The sequence below is a fragment of the Procambarus clarkii genome, chromosome 29 (genome assembly GCF_040958095.1).
Source record: "Procambarus clarkii isolate CNS0578487 chromosome 29, FALCON_Pclarkii_2.0, whole genome shotgun sequence".
Taxonomy (NCBI): Eukaryota; Metazoa; Arthropoda; class Malacostraca; order Decapoda; family Cambaridae; genus Procambarus; species Procambarus clarkii.
The window spans coordinates 16,809,877-16,824,063 of record NC_091178.1 but is presented as its reverse complement, the minus strand read 5'-3'; the positions used below and the strand labels follow the sequence as shown (position 1 = coordinate 16,824,063).

The window sequence follows — 14,187 nt, the reverse complement described above, 5'->3', positions numbered from 1 at the left end:
TATGGTCAGCCTACCCAGTGGCCCTACTCTGCCCAGGATTCGAACCCAGGTTCTCTAATAGTTCTTCAGTTGGGAAGGAGGGGTCTCGGGTTGACGAAGGAAGAGTAACCAAAGCTAGGTAATCTCCTAGTTGGTTATAGGTAAGGTAATCTCCTAGTTGGTTATAGGTAAGGTAATCTCCTAGCTGGTTATAGGTAAGGTAATCTCCTAGCTGGTTATAGGTAAGGTAATCTCCAAGTTGGTTATAGGTAAGGTAATCTCCAACTTGGTTATAGGTAAGGTAATCTCCAACTTGGTTATAGGTAAGGTAATCTCCAACTTAGTTATAGGTAAGGTAATCTCCTAGTTGGTTATAGGTAAGGTAATCTCCTAGCTGGTTATAGGTAAGGTAATCTCCAAGTTGGTTATAGGTAAGGTAATCTCCAAGTTGGTTATAGGTAAGGTAATCTCCAACTTGGTTATAGGTAAGGTAATCTCCAAGTTGGTTATAGGTAAGGTAATCTCCTAGTTGGTTATAGGTAAGGTATTCTCCTAGCTGGTTATAGGTAAGGTAATCTCCAACTTGGTTATAGGTAAGGTAATCTCCAACTTAGTTATAGGTAAGGTAATCTCCAACTTGGTTATAGGTAAGGTATTCTCCTAGTTGGTTATAGGTAAAGAGTAATTTATTAGGTAAAGAATAATCGTTTAGTTAGTTATAGATAAAGAGTACTCGTCTATCTGGTTATAGGACGAGGGCAATCTTCTAGTTGGTCATAGGTAAAGGTAATGTCTTAGTTGATTATAGATAAGGGTAATCTTCGAGTTGGTTAAAGGTAAAGGGTGATTTTCTGTTGGTTATAGGTAAAGGGAAGTCGACTAGTTGGTTAGGAAAATGATTCTCTAGTTTAGTTGGTCATGGGACTTAACTCTCTTGGTTTATGTTTAGTCGCTATATTGAGTCAGGGAGATGGAGAGGTTTTCTAATTGTTTAGTGAGAGAGGTTGCTTTCCTACGGATTGTGGGAATGGTGTGGCCCTCAGGGGAGTTAAGAGGGAAGGGGTGGTATTCAGGTAGGTTAAGTGGCGGGTTAAGGAGAAAGTGGTACATAGGTGGGGTAAGACGAATGAGTGATATTCACCTATTTGTGATTGCGGGGGTTAAGCTTTGCCTCTTTGGTCCCGCCTCTCATCTGTAAGTCAACTGGTGTACAGAATCCTGAGCCTATTGGGTTCTATCTTATGTTTATTTGAAACTGTGTATGGCGTCTGCCTCCACCACATCACTGCATAGTGCATTTCATTTGTTAACTACCCTGTCACTAAAAAATAATCATTCTAATATCTGTGGCCCCAATGTTCGCGATCCACCCATGCTAAATAGTTGGTCTTTGTCTACCCTGTCAATTCCTAAGATAATTTTGCAGGTACTGATTATGTCTTCCCTAACTCTTATGTCTTACAGGGAAGTGAGGTTTAATTCCCGTAGCCTTTCCTCGTAACTCATACCTCTCAGTTCTGGGACCAGTCTGGTGTTGTCCCTAGACACTGGTATTCAGGTGGGTTAAGTAGTTCTCAAGTGGGATAGGAAGATGAATATGCGTATGAGTATCATTTGATACTTGAGTATGCTAGTCACTTGAGTAGGCTAATACTCATGTGAGCAAGAAGGTGTTGGCTGCGGGGTTTAGTGAGTTGACGGGAAGGTGATGGTCTGTGATGCTCCTGGATGCTGTGTAGAGACGAGAGCAGCAGGGATAGTTCCAGGAACTAAGAAAAAAAGGTCACTGCGTGCATTTGTTTATTAATATGACATGGTACAGTGTAGGTGTGGTTTAAGAACAACTGTATTGGTATATTCTGTTTTAAATTAGGAAATATCTCGTCAAATTGTTTCAATCCTATTTTATTTCTTATTTTCCCTTCTGCCTTTCTTATTATTTTGCTTCTTTTCCATTGCATATATCTGAACCGCCATACTCCCATGGAACACATTCACACACTCACTCAACACCTGTGAGACATGCATTTTCCTAGTTGTATTCACCTAGTTGTGCTTGCGGGGGTTGAGCTCTGCTCTTTCAACCCGCCTCCTGTCAATTAATCAAATGTTACTAACTAATGGCGTCCCCACACACACACAGAGATCCAGGAGGCAGCCCGTAACAGCTGTATAACTCCCAGGTGCCTATTTACTGCTATTTAACAGGGGCATCAGAGTGAAAGAAACTCTGCCCATTTTGTTTCTCGCCTGCGCCGGGAATCGAACCTCGGTCCACAGAAGTAGAGTTCCACAAGGACTAGGCCTACTACTCATTCCATTCTACATATATGTCAACTACGCAACCACTCAGGTAGTCCTAAATGTCAGTGTTTGCAGACGATGCAGAATTAATTAGAGGAATCAAGACGGGAAGACTGTAGAATACCTCAAGAAGACGTAGAGTGCAGTGATGATGTAAACAATTGCAATTCAATAATAGTAAGTAAAATGCGCTAAAAATGAGGAGCGGTGCAGAAATGATGAAACATAAGTCAACGGGAACAACCTTTCTCAAACAAATGACGATATAGATCTAGAATCTATATAACGCGAAGTCTTACAACAGAAGAACATGAAAGTAGGGTGTTAACAGTGGCATATTTTATACCAGTGGATCCCTATCGGTTGGTCGCGGGACCTGAATTCTGAGTACCAGTAAATCTGAGACATCGATAATTAGTAAAAAATGGTGGGCTTCCTGATTAGGCAATTTTTTAGATTTGGAAAGCGTGCAGGGTATCGCAGGTCTTTTGAGTGTTAGAAAATTCGTCCACGAGTTTAAAAAGATTGGGAACCACTACTCTGAACTAACGAATATTTGAATTGCCTTTAGGAACCCCAGTAAGAGGGATTCACAGCGCTCTGCACCACGTCTTTGAAACAAATAGTAACATTATGATGGCAAAAGTGAATGGGAAGTACAAGTAATTGTACTCCCCTCCACGATGGGGAGTACTTGTATTTCCCAGCGTGGAGTCACGATAACTCACAAAGTTCATAAAGAAAGTTGAAAACACTGTTTTTTGCAATGAGGATTCTGTCTTATTACGTGGTACGAAAAAAAAGCTGAAAGAGCTGATTCTAATCAACCAAGAAAGAGAGAAGAGAACTAGACAAACAAAATACTTTGGGAAACTTGCAGGGATTAAACAACATAAAATATTCTCAAATAATAAGATGCCAACGATTATGGGTCGAAGCTAAAGACAGAGACGCACAACATGTATTGAAACAGCAAAGAGTTCTGAATTTAATTGAATTTACCCGAGGGCGATCATCTCTAGTGGCCTTAACGGGGACAGGAAGCCAGCGACTTCTTGAAGGTTCCCTCATTATTCGTTAGGCTTATTTTTAGCTAAATGTCACACTTGGTAAATTTTTCAAAGATGTTAGTCGAATTTCTCTGCACGTTCTCCTAAGACAGACTTGCTTAAAAAGTTAAATATAAGATACTTTTTTCACCTTACCCGGCGAAGACGTATGTGCCAAGACAAAGCTTGTTTACCATTCAACTGGAAAAAATATTCAAGAATAATGGAGGTAGCGTTGACAAGCTGCCGTCTTCCTGTATCCCAATAAGGAAATGACTCGGATAAATTCAGGTAAAAAGTACTATACTGTACTGACTTATCATTACCAATGTTCTGACTCAGTGTGGGGAGGCATCAGTTAATGTAAAAAACAAAACAAAAGATTAATATGCAGTAGTAAGAGAAGGTTATAGACATCAAATAATATAATATTACAAATTATTCGTACATTCATTATATAATAATTATTAATAATTTGGATATAACGGATGGATGAATTATATTTATACTAATTTATTATTTAACATCTATAACCTTCTTTCACCAGAGCACATTACTCACCATTTTTTCTGAACTGATGCCTCTTCACACCATGAGTCAGAAAATGGGTAATGAGTCACAATACAGAATGTATAACTTCACTTATAAACACGCTTCACCACACTTGAGCAGTCATCCACAACAGCAACCCACAGCTTTACAACACCAAGTGTACAGTACCCATCATGACCTCTTATACAGCATCCATTACAAATACATTTATTCCCTTGTTATATACAGCTTCTAAGTGGTACAGTGTGGGTCATGTGTAAGCCGTATTGCTATTACGGTAATACTGGATTATAATTTATTTGTTTTCTATATCTATAATTTCTGTTTTCTATATTGACGTGTCACTCCATGCCTCAGCACGTATTTTGATCTTTATTTTAAACGAATTTGCCTCTGAACACCGGAATTTTATGATATATAATAGAGTACTGTGCCATAACATTTGCTTATTTGCATATTTCTGGACAAAGCTCTTCATCTTTCATATTAAAATTTTGGTTCTAAATTTTTACACTAATTATTCACACTACCTTAAATGTCTAGTACTTAAGAACCCATAATCCACTTGTGTATTTATTTGTATCATTCATTTCTTCTTGCAAATACAGTACTGTACTTATCCTTTCACGTTTTTCAAGAGAAATTTCCCATCCACATCTGCCACTGTGTATACAGGTACGAGGGCATTACTACTTGTGTTCCAGCTTTTAGAGATCATTTTTATTCATCAGGAAGGTTCTTGAATCTGGTATCGTTTTTCCAGTAGTAATACGGTGGACCGGCACTGAAGCAAGCCTTCTGCTGAAGTATGTTTTCAATGCCTCCATCCACAGAGTACATGATATAGAAATTGCACATCTCATCAGCATTCGTACTCCTTACGATAGAAAAGTCAAAAGTATTAATTACAATATCTTTTTCATTTATGTTCTTTGCAAGCAGTGGAAGCAAAGCAGCATGTCTGTGGTAATAAAGTGGTGCTCACTCAAAACTCGGGTGTAAAATAAAAAAGCAATCTCAACAAAACAATATAATAAATAACACAAATACTATTTTTTAAAGGATAAATAAATATGAAGCACTTTTCTTTTTAGCCAACATCATTATGAAGTGTTTGAAAGACAATCTACAATCTTATGCGCTTCAAAAAATATATTGTCTTCCAAAACAAGATGCCATGCAAAAGATCAAAAGTCACAACACAGTATTGGGCCTTTCGCCAATTTTCTTTGTTAAGCACCTATTCTAAGCTACTATTGCTGTCTGCCTATTTTTTCTTTACTAGCCTAAGAATATCTTGGCAGGAATGCATAATGAACTGATATCAATCAGTTGTATATTATGATCATTGTAACTAGTACAAGCAGCTGCATATTTGCGTCATGCATAATCTGCAGCTTCATTAAAAATGCTATAGTATACTGACATACCAAAGACAATCATTAGCTACATTACACTATTATAGTGTAGGCATAATATAGCAGCCTTGGAGTTGAAGTACCATTTACCGAACCAGAATAGGGGTTCCTCAAGACAAAACATGTTATATCTGGTGAGGGTCTATGCCTTGCTCCTGGGCCGAGGTACCGACAGACAAGGAGGAAGCATCCCTATCGGGAATGTTGCTGAGGCCACCACGGGTCCAGTAATAGAAGGGGGGCCCAAGGGAGAAGCAGGTCTTTTTCTTCATGATATTTCCGTTTGTCCAGTACATCATATAGAAGTTACACATCTCATCCTCATTTGTGGAGCTGCAAGTAAGTATTGGGAGGGGCACTGGTGAACATTTTACTAGGAAAGGACTAGAAAAAAAGGATTAATGAGCTAGAAATGCCTCTTCCTTCCTAAGGTTTCATGTCAAGTTACATGAACACAAGAGAGATCAATACAGGAATACTGTAGTGTAATTAAAGTGGAAGAGCTTGAAAGAACAATTTTTTTAATATTTTGAGAAGTTATTTTCCTATAAGAACCCTCATCCAGTGTTTATGTACATGATTTTACAGGGAAGGATCTACTTCTGATGTACAGCACACTACATCTGACGTACAGTACACTACTTCTGATGTACAGTACACTACTTCTGACGTACAGCACACTACTTCTGACGTACAGTACACTACTTCTGACGTACAGTACACTACTTCTGACGTACAGCACACTACTTCTGACGTACAGTACACTACTTCTGTCGTACAGCACACTACTTCTGACGTACAGTACACTACTTCTGACGTACAGCACACTACTTCTGACGTACAGTACACTACTTCTGACGTACAGCACACTACTTCTGACGTACAGCACACTACTTCTGACGTACAGTACACTACTTCTGATGTAAAGTACACTACTGATATCACTGCATGTACCTCACAGCTAGCATGCACCTCAGGACACCAACACACAACCATTGTCAATTAAGCATTACAACTTAAAATAACCAACTAAGCTAAAGAAAAAAATAGCTTATTTCTAGTATATTGTAGTGTACCATAATTAGTACTAGTTTCATACTATAAGATCAAGTGAAGAAGAGGTTGAGAGAATATTAATGAGACAATCTGCACTGAACTGCTGCACCATGCACGAAATTAAAAATTTGTTATCAAAATTTCTGTGCTGCGCTAAATGTTGTCATGCAAGGAACCAGCGTTGCACCAAACAACCTTCTCTTCCGGTGGTTTGTGGCATGCAAACAACTCTTCATTCCAATTCATTCAGGCTGTATTGGATTTTCAAATCATGCATTTGAATGAATTAATCCGTCCTAAAATTCAATATCATAATTTTTGATCCAGAGACAATGTTATTCGCAATATTCTTTGGTGTATCAAACAACAAATTATCTGTATTATACTGACAACTACAAAGTAGATATGAAGTGCATGAAATGTGATTGTAACCTTTCCACCGCCTCGCACTGGATGACAAAATAGGGAGGCCTTATCTTATATGGCTGATTTTGTCCTAGACAACCAGTATGAACACAGATGAACAAGCCAGTCTATGCACTTAGTGGGTGTGGCTGGCCCCCAACTAGTGTACTGGAGTACTAGGTTACTAGTAATTCTTCTTCCTCTTCTGTTCCTGTCACTTAGAGACTGTAATTGTGGTAATTTTGTTTAACTATTGTTGATATAATTAAAATATGTATTAAACTAACTAGCTCATGAAGACTAGCTAGCTTAGCTAAATTAATTTTGGGGTCGAGTCCTAGAATCCCTTATATGCCCTTGTAACCTTTTCCACTACCGCCAACGGGATGGGTAAAAGGTGCATAATTAAAAACTAAACTCTGATTTGTTCTCGGTGGCTCCCTGTAGATGCTCACATACGCTTCCCAAAAGTGTTTATTTCCCTACCAGAGATCCGGTCCCGCCTCACCGACGGGCAGTGAGCAGGGGATTCTGAACGACCGCCTTCACCAAAGGAAACGTCCAGGAAAGTAAGCAGAGTAAAACAGACAAGGTTCACAAATAAAGTAGCACACTACTCCAGACTACACTATGGGGTATAATAATAGTAATCTTATATATTTATGACAGCTATATCAGAGGAAATATTGCCAATTTAAATAAAGAGATGAAAATATTACTCACTCTGGGTTGGTCGCGGCATCATGTTCTAACAGGAAAATAATCCTATCTACCTAACATTACTGGCCAGGAATGACTAGATAAGACTTCAGAATTGGACACTTCCCTTGTTTAGATGATGACTGTGTTGATAATGGAAGCACTAATTTACTCTCCATAACACTTCGTCCAAGGGAGTATATAGGAGCTGTTCTGCTCCAGGGACCCATTGCTCAATTAACAATGGCTGACTCTCCTCCACTGACGCCCTGGCTCTCTTGTCCAGATTTCAAAAAGTGGTAGAAAGGTCACATTTACTCTATTTTGATACTAATAATTAAGTTAATTCAAATGAAATGTTTTTATGATGTTAAAAGTTCAAAGACTGCTGTATTAAGAATGTTCCCAACAGAATTAGCTGGTGAATTAAAAGCGACATGTGGCAATAATATCCCATTTTCTATTGATGGAAATTTCCACTGTGCTACATTTTCTTTATGAATAAACACTATTTCTAGGGTTAATTTGTTACTTACACAACAGCAGAAATATTATCTGCATATTGTATTTATTATTAGTAAATGGTGTTGGGTTTTCCGACACCACAGGAGAAGATGAAACCTGTGTTAGACATGTAACAATATAGCATCTGGCACATCGCACAGTACCCCGGAAGGAGAGAACCTCTTCAATGACCCCCGGGAGGTCTGACACAGGACACAGGTTTAGTGAACACTGGTCACTAAAACCCTAGCCCACGGCCGAGGCATCCATGCACGCAACAAGCGATGGGATAAGAACCGAACCCTGAGAAGCTCAAAGAGGAAACTGGCAAACCGAACGCTGGTGAAGGGCACATGGATCTCGCCCTCGGCGAGAGCTAAAAAAGAGCGAAACTTGAGAAAACAGAACAGCTTCAAGAGCAAAATTTCGTTGATGGGGTACACCACACAAGCAAAGGGCAGGTACCTGCACAATCTCTCGACCAACTGCCGAGTAATCCAAGATTGCTCCAACACCAGAGACAACACTGCATAGAGCAGAAGAAAAGGAAATAGAAGGTGACCAGGAGTCATAAATGAAGCCCAATCAATTCCAAACTTGGAATGGAATCACTTGGACTTACTCCAGTTCATTAGAATTTCGAACTAAGCTAACTGGGAAAATAATTAGATACCTGGCTTGCAGTCACACAAACTGGATGGGAGCCAAAACCTGTCAGGCATCAAGATAAGCTAAGACATATCTTGAAAAGATGTAACCAGGTCACAACAACCTGGGCTAACCAGGTAAATATCTTTGGTGCTAGATTCATACTGAAAGGAAGAACCTGGAATTGATAAGCAAGACATCTCACAAGAAGTTAATTGAATATTGTGAATGAAAGGGAATTCTCAGTGAAGTCATGTAATGGCAGGAGAAGCTGAAAAAGGCCAACGAAGGTGAACAGAAGACTAGCAAACCCAAACGTCACATGCCTTGAGAGAGAATAATACCCACCCAACAGGCAGCAGATGAATACAGTACAAATGACCCTGGGTTTATAGCAAAACCAATGGACTTCCCTCAGTCTTGCGAGGCGCAAGTGTTGAAACATAATGAGCGGGTTGAAACATAATGATCCACACCAAAGAATAGAGGGTTTGCCAGGGCTTGAAGGTAAAAACTAAGCAGGATAGCTAGACATTAGGGACGCTCACTGAAAGAAATAATACCGAGCATAGCCATCAGGTTAAACGCAGCTAAGAAGGGCATCATCCGTGTTCAATATGTACAAGCACGTAAACCTTCGCGCGCCCCCTAATTCAGCAAACTCTAGAACACTCATAAACTCCGAGTCTTGCAGAGGAGTCAATGATCCATGCGCTACTCATGGCGAGTCACCCTAAACAGAAAGCCGGCTTCTATGGGATGAACTCCAAAAATCACTGGGGAAATGAAGTCACTCTGTTAGAGCAGGTGTATCACTAGATGACCACCTAGGAAAGGGCTGGCTTAAGCATATGCAGATCGAAGTGGACAATTTTCAAATTACACACAAGTGAGGTTTGTAAACTCACCCACATGAAACTTACACTAAGTCATGGAGTGATACACAAGAAAATGGACCCCCTCCCCCCAGGACACGGTCAAAATGATAGTCAGCACTTATCTAGATATAGTTGGGATCAGAGAGGCTTGGCGACAACAGGAGCGGTTCTTCTAGGGGGACATTCCGCGAAGAACTGACAGATGTTGACATTGGCAGCTCCCGAGGTGCTGCCACCTGACGATGACTAGCTGTAACTATGGGGCTCGACCTAACTACTGGGTAGATCGTTTGCAGAATCATTTGCTGCTGCATTTCTCTTTTCGCTGTTTTACTTTGCTTACTTTCTGGACGTTTCCTTTTATGAGAGTGAACATAAAGAATTCCCCGCTCCCTGTGCCTGTGTGAGGGAGGCCTTCTTGAGGTTATCTTGAGATGATTTCGGGGCTTTTTAGTGTCTCTGCGGCCCGGTCCTCGACCAGGCCTCCACCCCCAGGAAGCAGCCCGTGACAGCTGACTTACACCCAGGTACCTATTTTACTGCTAGGTAACAGGGGCATAGGGTGAAAGAAACTCTGCCCATTGTTTCTCGCCGGCGCCTGGGATCGAACCCAGGACCACAGGATCACAAATCCAGCGTGCTGTCCGCTCGGCCGACCGGCTCCTCTAATCTGGAGGCCTGGCTCTGGATCTAATCTCTAGTAGGCAATTAAGGACTCCCGGGGCTGATGTGACTCGTGTGTGTGGAGTTGTCTCTGTGTAACTACCTACCTAATGGCAGCCTCTGAAGCCTCACTAGTAAGAACCAAATAAAAAAATGTAAAAAATCATTATTCACAGTATGATTATTTTTTTTAATTATGCCTTTAAAGACATCCTGTAACTTGATGCTTAATATTCATGCTACATAAAAGTTATAACCGGCACGTGTTTTACATTGTAAATTTTGATAACATTAAGACTATATGAACTGTGTTCAGTCACACTAATAGTTCCTTAAGATGAATTAAAACACGCCTCAGTTAGAATCTTAAGACATGTTATCAGAATAAAAATTGGACTGTATGACGTAAATTTCTAGTTTAAAGGTTAAACGAATTTCATGTTCCCTTGTGTCTGCTTTTGCAAGAACTAATCCTCTCAAAACTCTGAGCATGGTTACACACCTTATAAAAATACCAAATACAGTATTATTACTAAAAAGTTTTTACCTGAATTTACCTCCCGTATTTTAATAATTTTTTTTAATTATCGTACATATTCTGTAATTAGTTAATTAATTTGTGTAAATCCTTTTACATTATATCATTAACCATTAGTAAATATAAACATGCCATCAAAGCCCTATAAAGTAACTATTGACTTTGGATATGAAGAATTAGTAATTAATTAATATTATTAAGAAGCAATTGTGACAGTTATCCTGCCAGTGTTGATCTAATGGAGTGAGACATGGATATGTTTGGTACAAGCGCTAGAGCTACAAATATGAAGTCTAATGCAGGTGACAGGGTAAGCCGCACAACATTGTATGGGGAGGAAAGTGTACATGTGGGGGAGATGTCAACACGATGGCAATTAGTAAAAATAGCAGGCAAAATGTAAATGTTTCGTCGGACTACCTGGAGGCTATCCTATCATCCCCCTCTCCTTGTCCTATAGAGGAAAGTTCTCTGGTAGACTGAGCCTTCAGAGTGGGAGACATATGGTACACTATTGTGTTATTGAAAATTCAACTTTTCCTTACCTTGTTAATTCTTCTTAATTACAGGCTCATGATACCACATACTTTATATATTCCCACATCACATTCTACTGTTTATCATTGTTTAAACTCTAAAAGCCTCAAAGCATTCTACAGACAATATACAATTGCACTAATTAAGGTTAAAAGAAAAGAAGGAAACAAAGGAAAACTTCAAATTAAAAGCATTACAACACATGCATTAACCAAACAAAACAAAAAAGAGAAAATGCAAAAGCTCAAACTGAAAACTATAACATGCAATCAAGTTATAATTGGTCAATAAAAAAGTATATATATTATATATATTATATATATATATATATATTATTAAATATGACCGAAAAAGTAAGATTAATAATTCTAACACGAATTTTCTCAATCTTTCGTACATTTCGTTTCACTGTTGGAGGTAAATCAAAAATCAACTCTCCAAAATTCATTTTTATTTCTAGTCTGACGCGACACGAGCGCGTTTCGTAAAACTTATTACATTTTCAAAGACTTTAGTTCACAAATACACAACTGAATAGAACTTACGCATCTCCGATTTTATATCTACATTTGAGTGAGGTGGAAGGGGTGATGTGGCATTAACACAAGACAGAACAAGATATGGTATTAATAGGGTATTAATTTCATCAACACAAGACAGAACAAGAGTATTAATAGGGTATTAATTTCATCAACACAAGACAGAACACGAAACAATGGATATTGAATAGAAGTGTTTGTAGAAAGCCTATTGGTCCATATTTCTTGATGCTTCTATATTGGAGCGGAGTCTTGAGGTGGGTAGAATATAGTTGTGCAATAATTGGCTGTTGATTGCTGGTGTTGACTTCTTGATGTGTAGTGCCTCGCAAACGTCAAGCCGCCTGCTATCGCTGTATCTATCGATGATTTCTGTGTTGTTTACTAGGATTTCTCTGGCGATGGTTTGGTTGTGGGAAGAGATTATATGTTCCTTAATGGAGCCCTGTTGCTTATGCATCGTTAAACGCCTAGAAAGAGATGTTGTTGTCTTGCCTATATACTGGGTTTTTTGGAGCTTACAGTCCCAGTATATAGGCAAGACAACAACATCTCTTTCTAGGCGTTTAACGATGCATAAGTAACAGGGCTCCATTAAGGAACATATAATCTCTTCCCACAACCAAACCATCGCCAGAGAAATCCTAGTAAACAACACAGAAATCATCGATAGATACAGCGATAGCAGGCGGCTTGACGTTTGCGAGGCACTACACATCAAGAAGTCAACACCAGCAATCAACAGCCAATTATTGCACAACTATATTCTACCCACCTCAAGACTCCGCTCCAATATAGAAGCATCAAGAAATATGGACCAATAGGCTTTCTACAAACACTTCTATTCAATATCCATTGTTTCGTGTTCTGTCTTGTGTTGATGAAATTAATACCCTATTAATACTCTTGTTCTGTCTTGTGTTGATGAAATTAATACCCTATTAATACCATATCTTGTTCTGTCTTGTGTTAATGCCACATCACCCCTTCCACCTCACTCAAATGTAGATATAAAATCGGAGATGCGTAAGTTCTATTCAGTTGTGTATTTGTGAACTAAAGTCTTTGAAAATGTAATAAGTTTTACGAAACGCGCTCGTGTCGCGTCAGACTAGAAATAAAAATGAATTTTGGAGAATTGATTTTTGATATACCTCCAACAGTGAAACGAAATGTACGAAAGATTGAGAAAATTCGTGTTAGAATTATTAATCTTACTTTTTCGGTCATATTTAATAATATATGTCTACAGGAAAGACTGCTATCAAAATATACTAATATATATATATATATATATATATATATATATATATATATATATATATATATATATATATATATATATATATATATACTTATTACTTAAAATATATCAAAATATACGAATAAACTAAAACATTTAAGATGCACTAGTTTTACTAGCTGAACAATATAGTATAGAGTCGATGGCTTACCCGACCCTGGTGGTACGGTCCCGCTTGCTCTCCATGGTGCAGCGTGCAGCCTGGGGCCAAACAGTTCTTATTAGAATCACAATTATGACTATGGTAAAACAATTTAATACATCCTCTCTTACACAAAATTTAACATTAAAGATATAATATTTTCATGTTATGTAATCTTGCATTGTTTCTCTAAAAATGATCCTGATACATTTGACTCACATTTGCAGTAGTACTACTTTATTCAATAGTTTGTTCTTGTTATTTAATATCTCACTTTTTATGTCGTGTGCCTCTACATTTCGTACACTATACATTTGTACTCTCATAAATACTGAAAATAGCTTCATCATTATTTTCACTTTTATTTGATTCATATAGTCATGCCATCTTCACCAAACTCACCAAATGTCCACCATTTCTAATGATCCTGGTAGTGACAGGAAGCCTGATAATTGCATTGGATTCCCTATATTTTTTTAGGATTCTTGTGGAATTACTCCAGTGAGATTCTACTCCTCAGAATTACATTTTGTTTTGTGTCTTTTACCCAGTTACCCAATGTTTTAAGACTGTCTAGCAGTTTGTCGTTGATTCTATTTGTTTTTATTTTCAGAGTAAAATTTTCACAAGGCAGATCAACCCTTAAAGTGCGGTTATCGTCATATGTTGATCACCACGGTAATACAGTTGTCATCATGCAGTGGCACCACGAAAATATGGACCTCGATGTAACAGACTTTAAGAAAGGACCAAGTCAGCACATCAGATTTTTTCATTCGAATAAAAAAAAAATCGGAGTAAAGATGTGGTAAAAATTTAGATTACATGAAATTATTTTCATTGCATTATTCAGTATGTTTTCCTAATCTTTTTTTTAATTTATATTATTTAAAATAATGCTTTTATGCTTTTTTAATGTTTCACTGAGCTGCAATATAAATTTCACAAAAATTTGTTAATTTTGTTCTGGAAA

The 14,187-nt window shown here is 38.3% G+C and overlaps 1 protein-coding gene across 3 annotated transcripts in view; it reads right to left on the bottom strand.

Moving 5' to 3' along the window:
- The window catches only part of Phm (Peptidylglycine-alpha-hydroxylating monooxygenase), a 71,637-nt gene that overhangs the window by 2,942 nt on the left and 54,508 nt on the right, over window positions 1-14,187 (bottom strand). Inside the window, exons 8-9 of one of the 3 annotated variants that reach the window (XM_045753577.2) lie at window positions 13,224-13,273; window positions 1,766-4,761 (exon numbers count right to left, since the gene is read on the bottom strand). In XM_045753577.2, coding sequence (XP_045609533.1) covers window positions 4,605-4,761; window positions 13,224-13,273 — 207 coding nt within the window. In that variant the 3' untranslated portion in view covers window positions 1,766-4,604. Of the gene's footprint in view, window positions 1-1,765; window positions 4,762-4,901; window positions 5,636-13,223; window positions 13,274-14,187 lie in introns of those variants that run through there. The other 2 variants (XM_045753575.2, XM_045753576.2) reach the window with 2 other exon arrangements.